The sequence below is a fragment of the Pipistrellus hanaki genome (assembly GCF_964339955.1).
Source record: "Pipistrellus hanaki genome assembly, chromosome: 2".
NCBI classification, from domain to species: Eukaryota; Metazoa; Chordata; class Mammalia; order Chiroptera; family Vespertilionidae; genus Pipistrellus; species Pipistrellus hanaki.
The window spans coordinates 169,088,488-169,114,459 of NC_140504.1; the positions used below are offsets into that span (position 1 = coordinate 169,088,488).

Sequence of the window (25,972 nt, forward strand, 5' to 3'; positions counted from 1 at the left end):
CACTGTGACCCTCTCCACCCCACTGTCTGTGACCCTCTCCCCCCCACTGTCTGTGACCCTCTCCCCCCCACTGTCTGTGACCCTCTCCCCCCCACTGTCTGTGACCCTCTCCCCCCCACTGTCTGTGACCCTCTCCCCCCCACTGTCTGTGACCCTCTCCCCCCCACTGTCTGTGACCCTCTCCCCCCCACTGTCTGTGACCCTCTCCCCCCCACTGCCTGTGACCCTCTCCCCCCCACTGCCTGTGACCCTCTCCCCCCCACTGTCTGTGACCCTCTCCCCCCCACTGTCTGTGACCCTCTCCACCCCACTGTCTGTGACCCTCTCAACCTCACTGTCTGTGACCCTCTCCACCCCACTGTGACCCTCTCCCCCCCACTGTCTGTGACCCTCTCCACCCCACTGTGACCCTCTCCACCCCACTGTCTGTGACCCTCTCCCCCCCACTGTCTGTGACCCTCTCCCCCCCACTGCCTGTGACCCTCTCCACCCCACTGTCTGTGACCCTCTCCCCCCACTGTCTGTGACCCTCTCCCCCCCACTGTCTGTGACCCTCTCCACCCCACTGTGACCCTCTCCACCCCACTGTCTGTGACCCTCTCCACCCCACTGTGACCCTCTCCACCCCACTGTCTGTGACCCTCTCCACCCCACTGTGACCCTCTCCACCCCACTGTCTGTGACCCTCTCCCCCCCACTGTCTGTGACCCTCTCCACCCCACTGTCTGTGACCCTCTCCCCCCCACTGTCTGTGACCCTCTCCACCCCACTGTGACCCTCTCCCCCCCACTGTCTGTGACCCTCTCCACCCCACTGTGACCCTCTCCCCCCCACTGCCTGTGACCCTCTCCACCCCACTGTCTGTGACCCTCTCCCCCCCACTGTCTGTGACCCTCTCCCCCCCACTGTCTGTGACCCTCTCCCCCCCACTGTCTGTGACCCTCTCCACCCCACTGTCTGTGACCCTCTCCCCCCCACTGTCTGTGACCCTCTCCACCCCACTGTCTGTGACCCTCTCCACCCCACTGTGACCCTCTCCACCCCACTGTCTGTGACCCTCTCCCCCCCACTGTCTGTGACCCTCTCCCCCCCACTGTCTGTGACCCTCTCCCCCCCACTGTCTGTGTCTCTCTCTCCACCCCACTGCCTGTGACCCTCTCCACCCCACTGTCTGTGACCCTCTCCACCCCACTGTCTGTGACCCTCTCCCCCCCACTGTCTGTGTCTCTCTCTCCACCCCACTGTCTGTGTCTCTCTCTCCACCCCACTGCCTATGTCTGTCCGTGGCTTTTCTCTCCTCCAGAACTGGGCCCGCTCGGAGTGCCCTGGCGCGGGGCCAGCCTGGGTGAGGGAGCCGGGGAGAGGGCGCGGCCTGCGGGAGCCGGGGAAGGGGAGTCGGATGCGGGTGTATTGCAGGGCCTGCAGCACTCTTCTGGGAGGAGAAGGCAGGGCCCCGAAACAAACAGTGAGCAGAGCTCAGGCGGGGGCAGCACAGGGAAAAGGCACAGCCCGTGGAGTCAGTCAGGCCTGGCCGACGTCTGGCTCCACAACTGCTTGCTGATGACCCTGGACAGGTCACATCGCCTCTCTCAGCCTCATTCCCTCTTCTGTAAAAAGGGGACCAAAGCCCCAGTCGTTTGGCTCAGTGGATACAGCGTCGGCCTGCGGACTCAAGGGTCCCGGGTTCAATTCCGGTCAAGGGCATGTACCTTGGTTGCGGGCACATCCCCAGTAGGGGGTGTGCAGGAGGCAGCTGATGCAAGTTTCTCTCATCGATGTTTCTAACTCTCTCTCTCTCTCTCCCTTCCTCTCTGTAAAAAAATCAATAAAATTAAACACACACACACACACACACACACCAAAAGGAGGTGAGGTGGGGAGGGGCTACCATGACTGCTGGCTTTTCACCTGAGAAGCTAGGTGTGCACAAGCGAGCCCGTCAGTCTGCAGGCATTCCCTGACAGGACTGTGCCCGCTGTGCCCTGGGCTGGGCCCCGGAGGAGCAGCCCCACCTGCCCTGGAGGAGCTCTCGCCTGGTGTGGGCGGATGGTGTCCTGTGAGCCCTGAGGGGGCACAGGGGCTGGAGGAGCAAAGGGTGGCCTCGGTGCTGCCCCCTGGCTACCAGGAGGAATCCGGAGCAGCCCCTCCCCTGCCATCCGGCAGATGTGGGCGGGGCCTGTGGAGCCAGCACCCCCAGGCCTGCATGGCATCGGCATCCCCAAGCAGGGTGTGGGTGCCAGGTTACCGGATGAGGTCCAGCAGGGCGTCAGCTGAGCTCATGATGGGCTTCCCGCTCTGCTCCGTCTCTTCCTTCTGGGCCGCCCCGCCCGGGTGGATGATGGAGACCATGACGATGCCCACGATGACTGCCACGAAGGTGGTCCACAGGTAGTAGGCCACCGTGAGGATGCCCAAGCGGCTGGAGGTCTTGGCATCCAGAGAGGCGAGGCCGGAGATCAAGCTGGGAGGGCAGTGTGGGTCAGTGTCTGTGGTGGGGCAGGCCCTGAGCGTACCCGCCCTTGCCACCCTCCTGGCTCTGCCCAGCCCCCTCGCGGTGCTCCATGGCGCGTGTAGGCACGGGGACCCCTCCATCCCCAGCGATCCCTTTCTCCTGCTCCTTCCAGCCTCTCCCCTGCTCGGCTCTCTCCCCCAGGTCCAGGGTCAGCCGCCAAGCCCTCTCCCACCTCTGTGTTTTCTAGGTGCTGCTTCCTTTGCTGGATGTCTCTGGTCAGCCTCCTTCACTTGTTTAACTCCTACCTACTGGGTAAGACTGGGTGCAGTGTCACCTCTTTGGTCAAATCTTTTTGGACTACCCGCCTCTCCCCCAGAGGGAGGAGCCCATTGGGTCCCCAGAGCTCCTGGCCCCTCTGTCATGACCTGGCTGTCACAGTCTGTTTCTCGTCCGTCTCCCTTCTCAGGCCGAGGACGTGTGAGAGGAGGGACAGATCGGACTCCTCTGTGGGGCTCTCAGTGCCGCCACCAAGTAGGTGGTTGCGGCAGGCTTGCTGCGTAGACTGATGAATGAGGGAGTGAACGAATGTGTTAGCGCTCTGGGCTGGGAGCTGGTGGCCTGGGTCCTAGTCCTCGCTCTGCCCATTGGCTATGAGACCTCAGGCAAGAAGTCACTCACTCCCCCATCTTTGGGCCTCGGGATCTCAATCTATAATAAGTGGCCATGGTTAGATTTCCCTGAGAGGTTGCCCCCTGGGGCCATCTTGGATGAGTGCTCAGACCCAGACTCCCCTGAGAGAGGCTGTGTGAGGGGGCTTGTGGGTCTCTCTCCTCTTGGGCCCACCTGACCCGGACTCCACCCCCCAGTGCCCGTCAGCCTAGCTACTCCTCTCACGGCTGTGGGAGGGGAGGGAGAGCGGGAAAGGAGAGGTTAGTTAAGGAAAAGCTCGTGCTTTGTTTTGCTGCCAAAAGGATTTCCCCCCAAAGCCCTTTCATTCTTTTGGATACAGGAAGTATTTGTCTGGTTTTAATCATGTAAACAAGAACAGATAATCCCTCCCCTGCGGTGCCCCTCTTATCTTCAGGCTCTGGGCAGGCAGCCGCCAGCATCAGGTTTAGCACAGTTAGCCCCTCCGGACCCCAGGCAGTCACTGCCGCCTGGGAGCATCCTGCTCAGCCCTGCGCGCTAGAGCAAAGGCTCACTCTTCTGTGAGGACACCACTTAAGTGTCACCTCCTCCAGGAAGTCTTCCCTGACTACCAGGTAGGATGAAGCCTCGTCTCTGGGCTCCCACAGCCCCTGTGCTGCCCCTGTCCCAGGCCCACCTTACTAAGTTGCTGTCTACTTCCTGGAAATGCCTCTAGGGCTGGGCTGAGATCTGATTCAATGCTGGGTCCAGGCACAGGACCCCGGCAGAGTACAGCTTGCCAGCAGTCTGCTGAATCAAGGAGTGGGTGAATGAATGAATGAATGAATGAACAAGTCAATGTTTGCAGTGGGCTTAGGGTGAGTCTCAGACACAGATCCTGAAGGGCTTAGAATGAGATTGTATGGCCAGCGGAATTGAGGGGCCACCCTACAATCATTATCCATGGAGAGGGATTATCCCCAGACCAGGGCCAGCACATAAGCCCAGGGCCACACTGTCCCCTGACTCCCACAGCATTCCCCCCAGCAAGGTCCAACGGGGAAGCCATGGCCCTGAGGGGAGGACCTGCCCCAGGTCACACACCCAGGCTCAGGGGTACGAAAGGAGCGTCAAAGTCCTGCCAGCAGCTGGCGGGGGCTCCTGGAGGTCTCAGAATTTTGGGCCAAACTGTTAAAGTGGCCTTTCTGAGACCCTAAAGCCGGGTAGGGTAGTTGGCGGGGAGTATTAGGTCACATGGTCATGCCTAGAAAAAAAACTCTAGAAAGGAAGCTGGGGGTGATGGAATTATGGGTAATTTTTGTTTTGTTTTCCATGTTTTCCACATTCTCTCTTATTTCTAGGACGAGCTTGTCTTGCTTGTATGATGGAAAAACACCTCCCCCAAGAACCCAGCAGCCACAGAAGCCGTCATTTTTCTGGAGCTTAACTGTCCCCAAACACCTGAACAGCCACCTAATTTGGTCCTTAATGTTCTGAGTCGGTGCTGTCTTACACAGTTATAATGTGAACCACATTTGTAGTTTAAAATGTTCTAGTAGGCAAATCAAAAAGGCGAAAGAAACCGGCGAAATTTCTTTTGGGTGATATTAATCACAATACTATTTTAACCCAGTATATTCAAAACATGTTAATGTGAAATCAATATAAAAATGTCTATTCAAATGTTTATAAAACTGCGTCAGGCCTTTACATTTTAATTTCTATTCATTTTTTAAGGAGTTCAGTTCCAGGTGTACTAGCCCCATTTCAAGTCGTTATTTACGACCCCGCACGGCCGTATTGGGCTGGGCCGTGGGAGTTACAGATTGATAAAATAGAGAAGGGCCAGAGACGGGATGGCAGGACACACACAGGCTTTCTTGGAGGGAAGAGTACCCCTGCTGGCTGCTTCCAGAGAGAGGGGCGGAAGAGAGTGAGGGCCGGGGTACAAGCACCTTTAAGGATAGGGGACGGGGCTTAGGGCACTCAGCAGCGCTGATTGGTGATTAGGGACCTAGCGGCTTAGGAATCGGGGGCTTAGGGTATTTGACAGGTGCTGATTGGTGGTTCAGAGCTCAGGAACCCGCAGGTGGGGTTTACATCTCAACTGGAGGAAGGGAGGATCTATCACAGATAAGGAAAATAAAGCTCAGCTGGCGGAGGTAACTGGCCTAGCCTCCCAGCTGGTAAATTGTCAAGGAAAGGCTGTGGTTCCGAAGCCCCTGTCCGTTACCCCGTCTCCCTCAGTGCCTCTCTGCGGACAGACTTGGTTGGACTCCTGTGCAAGAAAAAGGTCTTCTGGTTTGGGCTGACCAGGATTTTAATGTGGCTCAGACCAGGTACCGCCTCTGTAGTTCAACTGTCAGAATTCATGACCTGGCCCAGGGGCCAGCCCTCCCGTTGGGAGGTGGCCACCTGTTGGGATGCTAGATCAGGGCCTCCAGATTGAGTGGGAGCTTCCATTAGGATGACCTCGGTGTCCCTTCTGGCTCCGTGATTTATGGTGAGGAGAGGAGAGATCACTTTGCCTCCTCAGCATGGCTAAGTGCTCCCCAAAGGCCCTGGGGAAGAGCCCCGGGAGCTCAGAGGCCCGGGCTCCCTCCTGAGCCACCTGGTACCGCCCAGCCCAGGGAGAGATTGGGTGGCTGGAGAGTGAGCTGGGCTCCAGGGACCCAGGAGAGGAGCCATCTGTTTCAATCTGGTAATTGCTCCGCGTGCCCGGGTGGGGGAAGGGAGGCACCAACTGCCAGGCTCCCCGTGGGGGGAGAAAGGCCGCTTGCTGACTCGCACCGGTTCTCACACCAACCCTGACGTGGGCATTGTGACCCACCTAAGCCCCGGAGGTGCCCACCGCTGCCTGCGCGCTTCCCTCCGGCTGCTGGGGCTGGGCTGCCTCCCCGTGCGGAGCCCTCAGGAGCAGGTGACAGACTCCGTCATGGCCTCAGGTCACCCCCTCCTCTCACCTGGCCGCTCCAGCACCTGTTTCCCCACTTCTCCCTGCACCACCTTGTCCTGGCTGCTCCTGCAGCCTGGAATCTCTGTCTCCCCGTCCACCTTCCTGTCCTTTCCATTCATCCTTTCCAAAATCAGTTAAACAGCACCTCCTCCAGGAGGCCTTCCCTGACAGCCCTCTGTCCTTCCTCCCCAGGGCGCCCCGTGCTTCCCAGGGTGTCACGGGCGGGCGCCCTGCCTGAGTCCCCAGCGCTGGTGCACCGCAGGCTGGTGGGAATGGTGCTGAGTGAAGCCGAGGAGGAACCCCGTCCCCTGCCCTCCCTGCTCTCCTTTCTGCTCTTCTGCTGCTGCTACTCATCTCTCGTCTCCACTCAGGCGCCACCTCCCTCAGGAGCCCCCCAGGCTACACTGGAGGATGGAATGGGGACAATGATGTTTTTTTGTGAAGGTTAATCTAGGTTTAGAATAATAACTATTCAATACATTCTATCTATTCACATCCACTGTTCTCTGGTCTCCTGCAGACTGGGGCACCTCCAGAGAAGGGCTGAATCTGGCTCAGTTCTGGGTCCGCAGAGCCTCGGGCCTGGCCCAGCCTGGGTGCAGGTGTGTTGATGTGTGTGGTGTTGAGCGGGGGTGGAAGGCTGGACTCCATTGTTAGAACGACAGCGTGTGAGCTCGGATGGCCCTGAGCGCCCGTTGTGGGCTCCCTGAACACAGGCCGTCCGGGCCGGCTCTGGTGTCCTGGCCAGGGTGAGGGGAATGCCCCCGGCTCTGTGCGTCTCTGTGACACTGAGGCAGCGGGCAGCAGCCTTTGGGGAACACAGGGGAACTTGGGGAGTGACTGTCACAGACAGTGCGAACCCGACAGGTCTCAGGAGGAGTACTCCAGGCTCTGCTTTCGGCCCTCTCCTTCCCGGCTGGTTGTTTTTTTATCAATGGCTTGGCCGAGGCCACTGTCAGCATGTGGATCGGATTTACCGAGGACAGGAAGCTGGGAGGAACAGCTAATGTCTTGGATGAGGGAGTTGGGACGAAGCAGACCCCAGCAGGCGGGGACCGCGGGCCAATTCTGACATGATGGAACTGAGCGCGGACACGTGTTGGGCCGAACTTGGCTTCCAAGGCCGGAGAGCACTCACTGGGGTGGAAGAGGGAGGGGGAGGCGGGGCCTCAGCGGCAGCCTGTTGGGAGGGCCTGGGGGTCGGGTGGGGGTTGTTTGCTTCCACTTGTTGGGTCTCCTGGGGAATGGAGCTGAAGAATAACTGGCCTTCGGTTGGTAGGTGCTGAGCCTGTGAGGCCAGGAGCCTGGGGAACTCGTCAAGGAGGACATGGACCTGCCCTGACGTCGGGGAGGCAGGGGTGTGTCGCACAGAGGGCGGCCGGGGTAGGTGGCAGGTGACCGTGAGGCAGGCCTGGAGGGGCAGAGCTGAGGAGCCTGGGCAGAGCAGACCTGGGGGGCGCTGGGTGGATGGGGAAAGCAGATCTCGGCTCAGCACCTGGGATAACTTTCTAGCAAACTGGAGGGAACCACCTTGAGAAGCAGTGAACTTGCTCAAGTCACACGGGGAGCAAGTGGGTTTGAACGTGGTCTCCCAGCATGACGGCATCCGCCATCACCACGTGCTGGCCCGGGGATGGGAGAGGCAGGAAGAGCTCGGAGCCCCGCGGCCAAGTCCCTGGGCTCTGGCCTCGGCTGACCCCGGGTGCTCTCCCCGGCCGGCCGGCCTCCGGGCTGCAGCTGCAGGGAGTCCACCTGACAGGCCGGCGGAGGAGGCATCTGGGGTCCGCGGAGGCCCCTGCGCTCTGCTGCCAAGCGCCGTGGCCTGCGTTCCCCCTGAGCAGATGACAGGCCGGCAGCTGACGGCAAGTGCCACGTTGCGCGGAATTACGCGTCCCAGATGGCCCTGCCACACTCGCAGCCCCGAGCCAGCGCCTTCTGAGACCTGCGGCAAGATGCCCAGGCTCCCACTTGGCTCAAGTCTGGGTCATCTGGTCCCAGAGCCCCCACGCCAGGGGCAGAAATCCCTCCGCTGCCTCTGTCTGCACACCTCGGCAGGTGGCGATCTCACCACCTCCATGGTTATGCTTATTAGAATGTCCTTCCTGGCGCCAGAAGGAACCTCCGGAGAATCCCCCTGCACGGGGCCCAGCCCTGCCCTCTGGAGCCAGACACACCCCGCCTCTTTGGTTTCACTGTATTATTGATTCGTTTATTTATTTATACATCTTTATCGTTGAAAGTATTACGTATGTTCCCCCTTTATCCCCCCCATCAGCCCCCTCCAGCCCACCTCTGGCTTCACGTTAGACTTCATGGGGGAGGTGGGGAGGGAGGGCAGGAGGTGGGGCGGGAGAGCAGAGAAGGAACTGTGCACAGACAGACACGGGCCTGGGGGGACATTGCCCTGGCATCCCCAACTAACTTCTGAAGGTCCCTCCTTCCATGGCCCTGGGCACGGGGACAGTGCCTGACCGGGACTTACAAACAAGCTTGAACTGGATCCAAAGCAAAAGCTGGAGGAAGCTCCACTGCCGCCCTCAGGGAGCTCAGAGGGGCCTGACGGTCCACCACTCTCAGCCACTTTCCACTGGGAAATAAGGGCCAAGTCAGGTTCCCAGCTCCCCGTGAGCTGAGCCCCTGCCCCTTTCTCCCCCCTCCTCACCCCCCACCAGGCCAAGAATGCAGGTGTGAGGGAGCAGCGTGTCCGTTACTTAGCTCCACAGTTACGACTGTCACCTCTGCCAATAGGAGCAGCTTCCATGGGCCGCCCATCATGGCTGGTTATGGCGAGCGCCAACAGGCACGGTGAGGAGCCCAGCCCCATCGGGCAGGAAAGACCCCCCGGAGCCTGTGAGAACACAGGCCCCCGGGTCCTCCTCCACCAGCTGGGCCCCTGGTGCCACCCCCAGGCTCTGGCCTGGGTTAGAGGAGGCCTCTCCAGTTCTCCGCAGAGAACAGAGCAGGAGCTTTTGCAAAACCTCCCCTTCCCCTCCCCAGACTGAGGTACGTGTCCAGCCCACCCCAAGCTGAACTTGTGCTCAGGGTGCTGTGGGGTTCCAGAACTGAATGAGGCGAGTCTGTGGTCCTCAGGGAGCTCTGCATTAGTGGGCGAAGAGACAACACAAAGCCCTGGGCCATGGCTGGGGCTGAGAGAGGCCAGGGGTAGAGGGGAGCCCAGGCTGGGAGTCAGGGTAGGCTTCTTAGAGGAGGTGACTGCTGGCCCTGCCCTCTGGAGCCAGACACACCCCACCTCTTTGGTTTCACTTTATTATTTATTCATTTATTTATCTATAAAGCGTTATTTATAAAGGGTCCTTGAAGGATGAGTAGGAACTCTCTCTGGAAGGGGGAAAGAGCATGGGAGTCTGCGAGGGATGATAAAACATGGGACTTTATCAGAGTCACCAGGCTCATGGTCTGACCCCCCTCGCAGCCCGCAGCTGGCCACGTTTCCCCTCTGGATGAGTAAGGCAGTCAGCTGACTGGGCAAGAGGGCCAGAGACAGATCCCAGGGCCCCATCGGAGAGATCAGCAGAGTTCTGCTAAGAACAGATGCCCAGGGCGTGAGGGGCAGAGTCCAGAAGCACGGGCTGCCCGCCTCCTGCCTCTTTCCCACTCACGGTGGGTCCCAGGCAGCCTGGGGCAGCTGCCCCCTGAGCCCTGGCTCCCAAACCAGACTTTGACACGGCTGCTTGGCCCAGGACCATCCAATAAGTTCGGACGTGGGTGTTCGGGAGTTTTCTGCCAAACTGGAGTTCCTCAGGAAGGGGGAGAAGGGAGTGTTGGGTTTCTGTGGCCAAATATGAACTCCTGATTCTAAGAAAAATCAGCTTAACATTCTTATAAGAAATAGAAAGGGGAAAGAATGTATACACAGGAACACACGTGCATACATAGACACACACACCACACACACATGTGAAGACACACCATGCCTTCACACAGAAACCCACACACGCACTCGGACTTCTTTGTTAAGAGAGAGAGAGCTTACAAGACATTCTGCCATGTTCGGCCTCAGTGAATCACAAACACATGGATTCAGTTTTCCTTGACTGATGCCTGGGTTAAGAAAGTGAAGCACGAAGGGAGAGGAGGGTTTGGCAAAAAGCAAGTGGGGAATTGGAGGCCCTGGCTGGATCCAGATGCTGACTTGACCCACCCCTGGTTCCCTGTGTCACCCTGGTCTGGGGATGTGTGAGAACAGTTGACTTCCAAGGGTTAGATGTGAACTCCGGCTTCAGTGGGGCTATAATGGGTCATGCGTGCGCACACACACACACACACACACACACATACACACACATACACACACACACACACACGAGCACCTGTTTGTAAATTTGCAGATGGCATGGTGTCTTTTTGGTGGCTGAGGCTAAGGCTACGGTAAATGACAGAGCTCGAGGTAAATCTAAAATTCTGGGGCGTGGTGATGCCCTAACAGCGTACCCGGCAGCATCCTGGAAATCTAGTGAAGGCCAAGGGGCTTTGCAAACTCCGCTCCAGCCCTGAGTGGAAGAGTGAAACAGGATCATGGAGAGGAGGGTGCAGCAGGACAATTCCTATGACATCGTTTTAAATGAAAAAGAATAAAGTAGCTGATAGCCTTATTTTTGCAAAAGTAACAATAAGTATTCTCCAAGAGCTTAAAGGAACAGAAAATTGACAATACTCTTTGGGTTAAACTATAAATTAAAAGGAAAAGGGACCCTAACCGGTTTGGCTCAGTGGATAGAGTGTCAACCCATGGACTGTGTCAGTACGGCGCCAGTCGGCAGACAACTGAGAGTGGCAAACCACTCGGCGCCCCTCGGGGCTCCTCCGTGGGCGAGGGACCCCAGTCCTGTGCCGATGTAACGAGAGGCAGAATTTTCTAAATCCTGACTGAGGCTTCTGTGTTTACAGCAAGTCTCCTTGCAGCTGATTTTTGTCTTTACAAATGGCAACTGTAAGCTCAGAAGGCACTCATTGTCCAGGGAAAGGGGGAGACTTGAGGGGTTTGATGCCAGTGCCCCTCCTGGAGCCCCACAGACCTTCAGAGTTGTGGGAAGGAGCACCAATTTGCAAGAGAGGCTCAGGGGCTTTCTGAGGGGAAAGAGATGGAGATCCCAACCCTTGCCCCCTCCGAGTTGAAGTTCAGGTCCAAAGGTCTCCAGGGCTGGCCTGTCAGGAGGAAAAGGGGACCCAAGGCTCACTCCCAAGGAGCTCAGCGCAAGGCATGACTGAGGATGCTCTGAAGAACAATGATGGGGCCCTTTGGTGTGATGTGGGCCAGCGCAGGGTGTCCCTGTGGCTCGATTGGGACTAGGCACCAGCCGAAGCAGTCAGCATCCCCTCAGAGGCCATGATGGCATAAAACCTGAACAGCCCTGTTTCAGAGCCTGGAATCACAGTGGCTCAGGGAAATACTCACACCCGGAGAGGCAGGTAGGGACTGGCACTGGGCTGGTGCCAAGCAGACCCACCTCCCATGGCACACTCACCTCACCGGGGGGCATAGCTCTGAATGGAAGAGCTCCTGCCACCGTTAAATTATTTTTCTCTCTTTTCACAGCATTCATCATAACTGAGTCACTTGGGTTAAATGCACGTATGGTGGGACTCTACCAGGTGGGACCGCTGGTAGTTCACCGAAAATGGCAAACCCGGAGCCACGTTGGTTATACAGTTAAATGAGTTCTCCTGCCAGCAAACGGGTTTGGCCAGTGGGTTCCCAGGAGTGTGACCCTGTAGGGATGCTCTGGCCTGAGGCTGTGCGCACCTGTGCTGTTAGCCATTTACTTTTCTCTGTGATCAATGGGCACTCGGTTTATAGGGTCTCCTGTCAGCATCAGGGAACAGGCATGACCAGCTCAGGGGCTCAGACAAGATAGAGCTTTCGAACCGGTCAGCTGAGGCCCACACTGGGCCTGGCGCAGTCACTGCTAAGAACAGTAAAAACAGACAGAGGAAAAGGTAACAGTGGCAGAATGAGGGTTGTGTGATAACAGGAGGATTTCCCCCCTGCTTGCCAAAATGTTTGTAATTTGCTTACATAATGTTTTAAAGTACAAAATATCTTTAAAAGATAACTCCTAACATTCTCAGTTCAAATGCTAGTCATGAAACTTCCCTGAATTCCGCTTCCACTGCCCTTCCACTGTGCTTTAGTCCGGTAATAAGCATTTATTAGGCACCTACTATGTGCCAGACCCTGTGATGTCCCTGTGAAAGAGAAAATTTTATATTCTCCAGAATTCTTTTCATGTTAAGGGATTTATCTTCATTCACAAGAAATTCCTTGATGAGCCATTTGGACAGACTTGAGAATCCCCACCCCCCAGCCCACTCCCAGGAACCAGGCATGAGTAGAGGTGACTTTTGAAAGACAAGGAGGGCAGGGTTTCTGGATTTTCTCGGAATAGCAGGAGAGAGAAGGAAGGTGCAGGGACAGAGAGCAGGTGGACTTAGGGTTTCTAAGGTGACCCCCAGTGATCCACACCCTGTATAATTCCCCTTCCTGACTGTGAGAGCTTCTAATAGCCTAGGACAGTGGTCGGCAAACTCATTAGTCAACAGAGCCAAATATCACCAGTACAACAATTGGAATTTCTTTTGAGAGCCAAATTTTTAAAATTAAACTTCTTCTAACGCCACTTCTTCAAAAATAGACTCACCCAGGCAGTGGTATTTTGTGGAAGAGCCACACTCAAGGGGCCCAAGAGCCGCAGGTGGCTCGAGAGCTGCAGTTTGCCGACCACAGGCCTATGGTAAAAGTGATGGATGTCACTCCTGTGACTACATTACATAAGACTTTGTCTTAGAAGACTGGAGAGTGAGGGGTCGTCCTCCTGGCCTCGGTGAAGCAGAGAGCCACATTGGGAACTACTTTGGAGAGGGCAGAAGGCAGTGCTTTAAAAATTTTCTCCTGAGGAGAGTTAAACCTTCGTGGGGGGGAGAATGACATTTCTGAGCCTCAGTCGCCTGTGTCCCTGAACCCTGCTTCTTTTACCTTCTGCTGGTCTATGATCCATCCATCACCCATCACCCATCATCCACTGGTCTATGATCCATCCATCACCCATCACCCATCACCCATCATCCGCTGGTCTATGATCCATCCATCACCCATCACCCATCACCCATTATCCGCTGGTCTATGATCCATCCATCACCCATCATCCTCAGCTCCTGCTCCAGCCAGCCCAGGGCTGGGCATCATGGTCCTCATGGGGCAACCGCCCTGGTGCGGGGACCGTCACTCAGGGCTGAGCAAAACCACCAAAGCTGCTTTGGAAATTCAGATGCCAAGGGGCCCAAGCAGGTGTTGGTTTTAAAAGTTCCACAAGTAACAAAATAAACTGACGAACGGAGTGGATCCAGAGACATGGACCCTGGAACAGAGTGGGGAATCTCGGAGGGAAGGCAGGGGAGGGTGGATGGGTAGGAAATAATCAACCAAGAACCTTGTATTAATACCAGTTATATGCATGGCTCATGGTCACAGATAATGGGGGGATGAGAGCCTGGGGGTGGGGGTGGGGCTGGAGAGGGTCAATGGGGGAACATGGGGGACATATGCAATACTTTCAACAACCACAAATTATTGAGAGAGAGAGGGAGGGAGGGAGGGAGAGAGAGAGAGAGAGAGAGAGAGAGAGAGAGAGAGAGAGAGAGAGAGGAATAGCTTGGTAGTTATACAATAGTCACAGGGTATTGAGTCCAGCATAGGGAATATAGTTAGTAAAATGGTGATAACTGTGTATGGAGCCAGGTGGGTACTAGAAATATCAGGAGGAGCGGTTCGTAAAGTATATGATTGTCTGATCATTATGCTGTACACCTGAAACTAATAAATACAAAATAATGTTGAATGTAAAAAGTAAATAAATAATAAAGAAAACAGTTCTACAAGTGTTCTAATGGTTTAAAAAAAAAAAATGCAAAAGCCTGATGTCCTGGGCTCCGGCCTTCTGAGCTAAGACAGAGGCAGTTAGGGTTGATCAAACAGGCAGGTGAGTGGTTAGGGGCAATGAGGAGTGGTTAGGAGCGACAGGGCCTGGCGTGAGGGCTGGAACCCAGGTGGCCGGGCTGTCTGCCGTGTAATGGCTCGGGGGCAGTGGGAGGACACACAATTTTCTTCTAGTTCCAATCACCTGCAAGCCAGGGCCCCAAATCCTGACATGTGTGACACTAAACGCTCTACCCTCTTCCAGGAGGACCTGCCACCCCTTCCCTTTGCCCAGCCCCTGGAGGCAGGCTGGCACCTCATTGGTCCCCATCCATGCCACAGACTTTTCTTCCTCCACACTCCTGCCCCAGCTGTTCCTCCTTCCACTAAGGCCCTCTTCTCCTCAGGCCCATTCTATGTTCAAGACCTAGCTCAAGGTTCTGTCTGTGAAATCCTCCCAGCTCTTCTTTATGGATACACTAGAGCAGTGTTTCCCAACCTTCTCTCATGATGAGAATCACCTGGTGGAGTTGTTAAAACACAGATTCCTGAATCCCAACTAAGAAGTGCTAAACTAGGATTTTTGGGAACATATAGGTAAAATTGTATACTTAACTAGTGCTCTAAGACAGATGTTATATACAGAGCACTAAGTTAGGTATGCAATTTTACCTATATGTTCTCAAAAATCCTAGTTTAGCACTTCTTAGTTGGGATTCAGGAATCTGTGTTTTAACAACTCCACCAGGTGATTCTCATCATGAGAGAAGGTTGGGAAACACTGCACTAGAGGCCTGGTGCATGAAATTCGTGCAAGAGGGGGAGGGAGAGGGTGCCACAGCCCAGCTTGTACCATCTTATATTCCGGGACCCTTGGACATCCCTCTTGTAATCCAGGACCCCTGGCTGATTGCCCCTAATCACTCACCTGACTGCCTGATCCCTTCTAACTGCTGGTCTGCCTGCCTGATTGCCCCCAACCACTCTGCTTGTCTGCCTGATCACCCCTAATCACTCACCTACCTGCCTGACTACCCCGAACCACTTGCCTACCTGCCTGATCATTATCCCTAACTGCTCACCAGCCTGCCTGATCACTCTTAACCACTCTGCCTGCCTGCCTGATCACCTCTAAACACTCGCCTGCCTGCCTCATTGCCCCTAACCACTCACATGCCTGCCTGATCAACCCTGACCACCTCTGCCTTAGCTCCCGCCTCTGCAGCTTCATCTGGAAGGACATCCAAGAAGGACGTCCAGAATGACGTCCGGAAGGTTGTTTGGCTGTCCCATCTAATTAGCATATTATGCTTTTATGATAATGGATGATCAATGATGACCTATCTCCACTGTTGATGCTGCATGTATCCCTGGATGTACTCAGTATTGTTAGTTAACCGAATTTGCAGTCACAGCTGGCATACCACCTTATGGAGTACTGACACTGTTTTTGGTACAGTAATGACATGGAGATAAGCCAGTATTCCTACCTGGACTGGCCACTCATGGTGATAAAAAAAGGACTGCCCCTGCCAAGGGGTAGGACCAGTCGCCACCTCCCCTCCATGTACACCACTGTGTTTTTATGCGAGGCACTGCGGGTCAGGTTCATATTCCCCTGTGCCCTTCACGCTAACCTCTACCTGGTGGTCCGGGTAACGATGTTTGCAGGAGACAGAAGTCTGACAGACAAGCAAAGAGAGATGAAAAGATGTCAAAAAGTGTGGGCAGTGATGGTGGCGGCTGAAGCGAGGGATGCGAAGATCCTGTGCCTGCCTCAGGGTCTCACCCTCTGGCGGGGAGACAGTCACAGAGACACTTCGTACCAGAGAAGGGAGGCCCAGGGGGAGGGAGGAGGGGCCGGCTGACCTCGGCTGGAGCCCAGTTCAGTCACTCTTCCCACAGTCTGGCACATTCCGGCTCTTGGGCTTTTTCTCTCTACAATCTACTGCAAACCGGCACCTGGCCCTCGCCCCACCTCAGACAGGCACGCCACAGGCCAGCTGAGGGCAGCCTTCCCAGCAGCTGTGGCTCCGCCAGTCACCGCGAGGGCGGGCGCTGAGCACACAGCACGGGCAGGTGTGGCTGAGGATCTGCAAGAGGCTCCGGGGAAAGAACAGGAGCTTTGGGGTCTCTCGCCGGAAAGGTGAACCCAACCAAGGCTCTTCGCCTCTGAGTGGCGGTGCCCTGCCCTGTGCAGTGGGAAGAGCTCCTCCCTCCCTCGCAGGGTGTTCCTGAGAATGAAATCGGAGATGCTCTCAAAACACCCGCGCGGCACCTGATTCATCACAGGGGCCAACGTTTCTCTTTAAAGCTTCCCCGCCGAAACCAGTTTGGCTCAGTGGATAGAGCGTCGGTCTGCGGACTGAAAGGTCCTGGGTTCGATCCCAGTCAAGGGCATGTACATTGGTTGTGAGCACATCCCCGGGGGGGGGGGGGGGGTGTGCAGGAGGCAGCTGGTAGATGTTCCTCTCTCATCAGTGTTTCTAGATCTCTATCCCTCTCCCTTCCTCTCTGTAAAAACTCAATAAAATATATTAAAAAAAAAAAAAAAAAAGCTTGCCCAGGCTCCCCAAGGCCCAGATGAGATGTTTCAGGAAACCCCTCCCTCTGCGTCTGCTCTCAGCAGACAGTCCCTGTGGGTGACTCCTCCTTCTTGGTGCTTTGACTTCGCACCACAGCTCGTCACTCCCTCCGGAAAGTCCACCTTGACTCAGGCACACGTGGGTGTGCCCTCAGCGCTGACACAAACCTGCGTGAGTCCTGCACACCCGTGTCCGTGGCAGCCTTTGCAGGGCCCGGACCAGGTCCCCTGCGTCTCCACGTAACACACCGCAGACGGCCCCGGTCTGCCGGGTTCCAGCCGGGAGCCCCGGGGCCTGAAGAGCAGCAGCCTCACACCAGGCTCTTTGGCTTCAGCCAGAAGGCCTGACCCCAAGACATCAGGGTTTTGCTTTTTTCTTACCATTGAACACTTGTGGAACTTTTAAAATCAACATCTGCTTGGGCCGCTTGGCAATCTGGCTCAGTAAGCCTGGCATGAGGCCTGGCATTTGAATTTTCAAAGCATCTTTGGTGGTTTTGCTCAGCCCTGAGTGACAGTTCCCGCACCAGGGCGGGTGCTCCATGAGGACCATGATGCCCAGCCCTGGGCTGGCTGGAGCAGGGGCTGAGGGAACTGTGGGTGATGGGTGGTTGGGTGGATCATAGACCAGTGGGAGGTAAAGGGAGCAGGGTTCAGGGACGCAGGCAACTGAGGCTCAGAAATGTGTCATTTTCCCCAAAGAAGGCTTCCTTGGGAGGAAAAGTTAAAGCACTGCTTTCTTTCAATGACACGGTTGCTCTGCACCAGCCCAAACTGTATAATAAACAAACGGAATGCATGAACACACACTGGCTTTTCTCAAGTTAGTGCCACATTTCATTTCCCCCACGAGCAAGCACTTGGTCTGGCGGGAAGAGCTGGGTGGGCCCTTAGTCACTGGATAAGGCGGGTAAACTCTGGCGCAGAGTGAGGAGTGCCTCAACCAAGGCCACAGGATGATTTGTGGTGCAAGCGGCTCTAGGACCTAGACCCCGGACTCGCTGACATCAGGATTCCCTTTTAAGTTAAGTGACAGGTCACACAGCTCAGAAATGGCAGGGCCAGGGTGGGAACCCAATTTTGTCTGACTCTAGGGTCCACACAGAGTAAGAGACAGGAAGGATGAGCAAGGGTGAAGAGTGATTAAGCTGCCTAACAAGAGTCCTGTGCTTTATCCTACCTAATAAAAGAGTAATATGCAAATTAACCATCACTCTGCTACACCCACAAGCCACGACCACCAGCCAATCAGGAACGAATATGCAAATAAACCCAACCAAGATGGCTATGGCCACAGAGAGCAGGAGGGAGGCTTGGGTTTCCCCAGCATTGGAGGAAGCCAAGCTTTCCGCCTGCCCTTGCCGGCTTAGGCCTCCATTCAAGGCTACAAAGTTTCAATGATAGAAGATACATAAATCCAAACAGAAATGGCAGCAGCCTTGGAGCTGGAAAGAGCAGGAGGCTGCTTTCACCGTAAAGAGGCCCTCCCCTGGGAAGCGATTCCTGAATCCCCGAGCTACCCTGGAGTCAGGTCTCATCCTGTAACTCCAAACCTCTGGATGGGATGGAAATACCTCCTGCCACTGGACGCCTGAGGCTCCAGCAGCCTGTGCCACTGTCTCCTGCCCACAAAGGCTCCCCGGCCCGCGGGGGCGGTCCTGTGGCTCACAGCAGGAGCAGGGAACCACGAGAAGCGCACAAAATCCTCTCCCCTCCCCGCCCAGACCTCCCGGCCAAATGCCTGGCCCCTCACCTGGAGACCACCAGCGGGAGGATCAGCATCTTCAGCATCCTCATCAGGAGCTCCCCAGGAAACTGGAAGTAACTGATTTCCTGAAAACACATCAAGAGTGAGGTTATAGCAGGCGCAGACGCTGCAGAGTCACCGTGGCTCAGTTCTTTATCACCTTTCACTCGCACTCTCCTGTCTACAGCGGGCACCGCAGAGTCCGCGGAGGAAGTCTGGTCTTTCGAGCCAAACAGACTTGACCCCTGCCCCCTCAGGACTGGCTGTGTGGCCTTCAGCAAGCTACTTGGAGTTTTCTCATCTGTAACACAAGAGTAACAACCACCCGGTAGGGTCCTTGGGAGGCTTCAGTGAGAGGCTGCACAGGAAGCCCTGGGCAGAGTGCCTGACGGGAAGTCCGTGTTCAGTAATCACGGCAATAACCGCTCTCCCCGCCTCTGCCCCACTCACTGCCTGTCGTGCTACAGACCTGCCTCGTGTAGGAGATGCTGGGAGGCGTGAGGGCAGGGCTGCCTGCTGCTCACACGTTCATTCGACACCTACTGTGCCAGGCCTCCCACTGGGTACACAAATGGAATAGGCACCACTTTACCCTGAAGGTCTCAGTCTAGCTTATGAGGAGACTGACTCACAAACAGACCATGGTATTCTTGAGTCAGTCTCTCATTCAACGTTGGGTCCATTGTCTGCCTCCCCACACAGCCCCTCTCACAGCTCGTCTCACATCTAAAACGCTGAAGGGGACTTGGATTGGATTGGTGAGACACCATCAGTATGCAGAGCGCCTACTGGATAGAGTGCTTATGCTGGGCTTCGTCATGGGCTGCTGGGTCCAGCCTATCTATGCGGCTGGCGTTCTGGTCCTAAATTCTTGCCAATCAGCGGTCTCCAGATCCAGTGACCAGACGCTGCCAATGGAATGGGAAGGGATTACTAAGCCCAGTAAAATGTAAATTTCAGGTAAACAACTAATATTTGTTTGTTTTAAATATATTTTATTGATTTTTTTACAGAGAGGAAGAGAGAGGGACAGAGAGTTAGAAACATTGATGAGAGAGAATCATCTGATCAGCTGCCTCTTGCACACCCCCCACTGGGGATGTGCCCACAACCAAGGTATATGCCCTTGACCGGAATCGAACCAGGGACCTTTCAGTCCGCAGGCCAACGCTCTATCCACTGAGCCAAACCAGTTTCAGCCTAATATTTGTTTTTTGCTAATACTAAACATCGTTTATCTGAAATTCAAATGTAACTGGGTATGCTGTTTTCAAATTTAATTTAGTCCAGTTTTGCTATTTCTGGCAACCCTAGTGTGAGGCCACGTTCATCCAAGGGTGAGGTTGTGTGTGATAAAGGCTGGTACAAGGACTTTCAAACACCATCCAAATTGAAGTGTTGTACTTGAAACTTTTTCTAAAGGCCAAACATCACACTTGGTTAATGGTCTGGTGATTTGAAAAGCTCCAAATCATAGAATGTTGGTGCTGAGAAGGGTTTTTGAAAGATCTTTTAGTCCAGCTGACTCATTTTGTAGTTGAGGAAGCAGAGCCAGGAGAGGGAGGTGACTTGCTTCACAGAGTGAGTTAGCATCAGTGAGGACCTGAAATCAGGCCCCCCAGGCCCCTTCTGCTACCATTTCCGATGCACAGAAGTTCTGCTTTTAAAAATATACCCATCATGGCTATGTATTTTTAACCAGTGTGCATATTCTTTCATTTAAGTAGCACTATAATGATAGTCCTTTCCTCTCCCATCTCTATCCCAACCCAACTTCCCAGGAATAACCACCCTCAACTCCTTTAGATGCTTTCCTTAGTATTGTTATTTCTAAATAATACAGTCATAATACTACTTCTAGGTATGTCTTTTTTACATCTATTAACTTCCCTTTTGGGCATCTGCCACGACAGATGAAGACTTATTCCCCTTTCCTCCTACCATCTCACCATTATGTCACAGTTTTTGTTTAAATTAATTAACAGTCACTATTGAGCCAAGTAATATGCTACAACCTTTTTGGTACAACCTTTCTTGTATGCCTTAACTTTCCTGCAAGTTAATAATGGACTGATTTTTCATTTGTTTTCTGTGAACCACTCACTAATTTCTTCCAGATGCTTCAATTTTTTTTTAAAAAAGTCCAAGCAACAACAACAACAAAAAATAACAATAAAAAATAAAAAGGCCCAACAAGGGTGTTCTCTATGAACTCAAGCACATCTGTGCCCTTCAAGAGCGCGCCATCTTCCTGCTCCGGTTCGGACGCACTGCTCTCTAGGCCCCATGGCTGTCCCAGGGCCTCTTATTTGCTGTCATCCTGGGACCTTCTCCTGTATGTTCTCCCCTCCTTCCTGGGTATCTTGTCTTACTTCCTTGGTTTTCGGGAGCATCTCCTTCGGTAGCTTTCTCAGTAAGAGTGAATAGGATAGAAACTTGGAAGTCCTTCTAAGTAAAAATGCCTTTATTCTACTTTACCTCTGATAGTAGTTTGGCCATATATAAGACCCTTAGTTTAAAAGGATTTCCCTCCCAAGGAGACTTGACGTGGGATGGTGAACACACAATACAATATCCAGATGATGTATTATGAGATTGTAATTAGTATCGCCCCAATAAATTCATTAAAATAAATAAATACAAGAATTTCCCTTTCGCCTTTAGATTCCAGTGTTGCTTAAGATGTTTGCAGCTATTCTTCCTGTTCTTTACATGAGACTTATTTTATTCCCACAGAACCATTTAAGGATCATCTGTTTATCTCCAATTTCCTCTAATTTTTAAAGTGATAAACCATGGTATGAGATTTTCTTCTTTCTTTTTAAAAAATTCATAGTGTGTGCATACCTATCATTTTTTTCTTCTTTTTTTCTTTTCAACAGGTTTCTGTAATCTTGACAATACCTTTTTATTTTAGGTACACTTTCTTCTCGTGAAATATTACCTTTCATTTTTGAAAAACTTTCTTGTGTTCTTCGTGAATTTTGTCTCCCCTTTTTCCTCTTAGTGCTCTCTAAAACTCTCAGAGAGTTGGATATTGGGCATTCTAATTTTCTTCATCTGTTTCCATCTCTTTTTGTTTTACTTTCTGGGAGATTTCTGCAACTTTATCCCAGCTATTGATCTTTTAATCCTGGCTCATCTATTTTTACTTTTCAAAAGCTCTTTCTTGTTCTTGGACTGTTCCATTTTATGTCACTATATCTTTTCTCATATCTTCAAAGAACAAAGAAAAGATTTAGCCCTGGCTGGGGTGGGGGTGGGGGCGGGGGTCTCATTTGGTTGGAACATTGTCGTCCCATACACCAAAAGGCCGTAGGTTTTACTCCTAATCAGGGCACATGCCTAGGCTGCAGGCTGGATACCTGGTCATGGCGTGTGTGGGAGACAGGCAACTGATCAATGATTCTCTCTCATATCGATGTTTCTCTCTCTCTCTCTCTCTCTCTCTCTCTCTCTCTCTCTCTCTCTCTCTCTTTCTTGTCCCTCTAAAAAGTCAATAAAAACATCCTCAGGTGAGGATTAAAAAAATTCCATTACTATAATTTTGGTAGAATCCAAGAAGGAAAGGAAAATGTGTGCAGTTGTAAATTCACCATATTTAACTGGAACTCTCAAAGTGACCTATATTTTTTAATGAGATAATTACTTCAACAATATTACAAATTATAAATCTTGTAAATTATTTTCTGAAACAGAACCTTCTATCATTTTGCAAACTGTTTATGATTTTGTGCCTGTTGCACAAGCTTATAAAATAAGAAGGGCTTGGTTTCTGAGTCACAGGCAGAGATCAAACAAAATCCTGGATTTCAAAGTGAGATGCTTGAGAAAGCCCATTTCTGCCAAATAATTGTTCTAAGACTCCACATCCTTCCTTCGGTTTATCTGGCAGGTTGATTCCGATGGGAATACATTTGCATTTCCAAACAGATGGGGAAGGCAGCTCTGGCAAAGGAGGCCCCAGATGAGCTTGGCTTTTCATAATAAGCATTCCAACTTGTTTTCACAAAATAATCTTCCTGCAGGAAATATAGTTTTGTTGTTGAGGAAAATTAAAGAAAGTAGACAGCAGATGGTTTGTGCCATTGCCAGTTTAATTCAGCAAAGAGCTGAGCATTCTTTCTGTGATAAGCACTGACCTAGGTTCACATTTTGATTCAAGAAAGCCCATGTGATACTCAGCCAGTTGAAGTCTGCTGGGGAAACAGACTCGTACACAAGCGGCTCTGAGGCAAGACAGCCGGCTGCAGGGCCACAGCGGAGGGATGAGCAGGGGGTGAGATGGGGAGGAGACTAGCACTTCAGATATGGGCAGATCTGGAGAAGTTGTATAAGATCTTGATGTAGGTAGCACTTAGGTAGGCAAGGGAGGGGGGAGGGAGGTGACATTCAGTAAGCACATGCTGTGTGCCAGGCACTGATGGATCCTTGTTTACTCCTCAACTATCCTAGAGACACGTAGTGCCCACTCCATTTACAGATGAGGAAACCGAGGGCCCGGAAGGAGATAAGATTTTGCCTAGGGTGACATAGCCACTTCTTAGTAGGGTCAAAGTTCAGGTTCCTCTGCCTCCAGTGTCCACGCTTCTGCCTAAATAACTGAAGGTGTTACTACAGGAACAGTGCCAATTCCCAGGGAGGGATGTTTTTCTTTTTCCTTTTTTTTTTAAAATATATTTTTACTCAGAGAGGAAAGGAGAGAGAGGTAGAAGCATCAATGATGAGAGAGAATCATTGACCCCACAGCTCTTGGCCCCGTAGTTATGCTAATGAGGCATCCTTGCCTCCATTCATCTGCTGATGCCGGTTTGTAACACTTGCTCAGCCATTTTATTGGCTGTCCCTCTAGTCCTGTAATGTATTTTTCACACTCATGTTACCGATGAGAAAACTGGGACCCAGAGAGGCAGAGTGGCTCACCCAAGGTGCTGTTACAGGGAGCCGTGGAGGGGGGATGTGACCCTCAGACCCCTCCAGCCCACACCCCCTCCTAAGGAGGACCCTGTGATGCCGGTGGCTGACCTGTGGTGAGAGGCGCTGGGTCCTCAGGAAGAAGCCGAGGAGGCAGCCTACGGTGACGGAGAGCACAGACAGGATGAGCAGTCCGTTCCGCTTACAAACATCCCTCCCTCGTGCCAGGATGGCACCCGGCACCATGGCGAGCCCAGCCTGCTGGCCCCGGGCACAGCACCATGCCACGCATGTGAGGCCAGCCGGGGGCACAGGGTCCTGGCTGGGGGCTTTGGCTCCTCAGCAGGCAGGTGCTCAGGGTTGCTAAGCACCAGTTGCCAGCCACTCGGCCATGGCCTGAGTGGCTGCCCCAGAGGGAAGCCACAATCCTATTACAGCTGCATCATTAGGAGCTGGGAGCAGATTAGGGCCTGGGAAATTAGAGCAGGCCACGTGGTCTGGGGGCTCGGACCTCAAAGCCAAGCGCTCCTCTTAGACAGGGGAGGGGCACCAGGGGCTGGTGGGAGGAATGAGAGAACATTTGCTTGGCTGTTTTGATTTTACCCCCACGTCATTCCAGAAAGAAGTGAAGGTAAGGCAATAGGATGCTAGCTCATTGCCAATTAACTGATAACATTAATTAAGCATTTATTGTGCACTAGGTATTATTCTAGAAGCACATTACTTATACAAGCACATCTATACTAATAAAAGGGTAATATGCTAATTAGACCAGACATCCATTAGGATGTCCTTCTGGACAAAGCCACGGTGGTGGGGGCCAAGGCAGAGGCGGTTAGGGGCCATCAGACCAGCAGGGGAGGGTAGCTAGGGGTGAGCAGGCAGGCAGTCAGAGTGGTTAGGGGGGATCAGGCAGGCAAGCAAGTGAGCGGTTAGGAGCCAGTGGTCGAAAATTGGAGAGGGATGTCTGATTACCGGTTTAGGCCCGATCCCACAGGTCTAAACCAGCAATCAGACAACCCCTGAGGGGTTCTAGATTGGAGAGGGTGCAGACCAGGCTGAGGGACACCCCCCCCCCCCACCCCTTGCATGAATTTTGTGCATCAGGCCTCTGGTTTAATATAAACACCAATCCCAAGTAGTAAGTGCAATACTGCAATACGTATCATTTTACAGATGAAGAAACTGAGGCAAAGAGAGGTTGAGTCATGAGCATGTGCAGAGGAGGGCAGCTGTGTGCTGACTTGCTCTGGCTGCCTTACCTGTGCGAGTCCCAGAGAATCATCCCAGCAGCCTAGGATTCTGATCTTCATTTTACTGGGAGGGAGATGGAGACCCCAGGAGCCAGAGTCCCTGGGCCAAAGTCATACAGCTGGCAAGTAGCAGAGCAGGATTCAGGCCTAGGTTGGTGTGGTTTTCACCACATGTGGAGGCAGACGGGTTCAAAGGTGCTTAGCCTTTGAAGTGTGGGGGATGCAGGCTTTGTGTCCAGTGCACCTGAGTTCCAGCCGGCTCTGCCCCTGGCTGTGATGCTTCCCGGGGGCTGCGGGAAGCCCAAACTAAGACCTCTGTGGGTTCTCAGGGCCTGTTGTTGTTGTGTGTGTTTTTAAATATATATTTTATTGATTTTTTACAGAGAGGAAGAGAGAGGGATAGAGAGTTAGAAACATCGATGAGAGAGAGACATCGAACAGCTGCCTCTTGCACACCCCCACTGGGGATGTGCCCACAACCAAGGTACATGCCCTTGACTGGAATCGAACCCGGGACCTTTCAGTCCACAGGCTGATGCTCTATCCATTGAGCCAAACTGGTTTCAGCAGGGCCTGTTATTTTTAAAGATGGCAGAGCCGAGGGACCTATATCTAAGTCACAGCTCTGCCACTCACTGGCTGTGTAACCCTGGGCAAGCTATTTAAGCTCACATGCCTCAGTTTCCCCACCCATAAAACAGGCATAGTAATACCGCATCTACTTTACTAGGGCTGGTGCCACATCCCCTCCAGAGAACATTCGTGAAAGCCGTGGTGAGCTCTTATGTGCTGAACAGGGATTATCATCTGCGTTTAGCATTCTAGAGAATGGGTTTCTTTTTGCTCTTTCTAGTGGCCGGGCCTGCCCTTTAAAGCCGGAGCGGATTAACTCTCGTCTGTTTTGCCGGGAATCCGTAATCTCATTAGGGACAGTCAGACATAGCAGGGAACCCAGTCTGTGGTGTGCAAAAGGGCGGCATCCCCGGACAAAGGGGGTGGAGGGTGATGGATGGAGAGGGCGGGGTGGGGTGGGGGCACAAGGAGCTGCTGGGGGTGTAAGTGGAGGGGGCTAGGGAGCAGGCCCTGAAGTCCTGGGCAGAGCTCCCGACTGGGAGGGGGCCCTAGGATTCTAGCCCAGTTTATTTATTTTTATTTTTTATTTTTTATTTTTTTTATTGATTTTTTACAGAGAGGAAGGGAGAGAGATAGAGAGCTAGAAACGTCGATGAGAGAGAAACATCGACCAGCTGCCTCTTGCACACCCCCTACTGGGGATGTGCCGGCAACCAACGTACATGCCCCCGACCGGAATCGAATCTGGGACCTTTCAGTCCCCAGACCGACGCTCTACCAGTGAGCCAAACCGGTTTGGGCTCTAGCCCAGTTTAACCAGCTCTGTGACATTGCCCTCTCTGGGCCTCCGTCTTGCCATCCTTAGAATTGGAGAAATTGGCTCAGTGCTTTCTAAGAATCCCTCAGTTCAACAAGCCAACCTTCCAAAGCCTT

At 53.3% G+C, this 25,972-nt stretch overlaps 1 protein-coding gene across 1 annotated transcript in view; it reads right to left on the reverse strand.

Moving 5' to 3' along the window:
• The window catches only part of SLC1A7 (solute carrier family 1 member 7), a gene marked incomplete at its 5' end in the record, with an annotated part of 49,389 nt that extends 25,930 nt beyond the window's left edge, over positions 1 to 23,459 (reverse strand). Inside the window, 3 exons of the mRNA XM_084872913.1 lie at positions 2,246 to 2,461; positions 18,306 to 18,385; positions 23,325 to 23,459. Of these exons, the coding sequence (XP_084729039.1) occupies positions 2,246 to 2,461; positions 18,306 to 18,385; positions 23,325 to 23,459 (431 nt within the window). The remainder of the gene's footprint in view (positions 1 to 2,245; positions 2,462 to 18,305; positions 18,386 to 23,324) is intronic.
• Between the last annotated feature and the right edge of the window lie 2,513 nt (positions 23,460 to 25,972).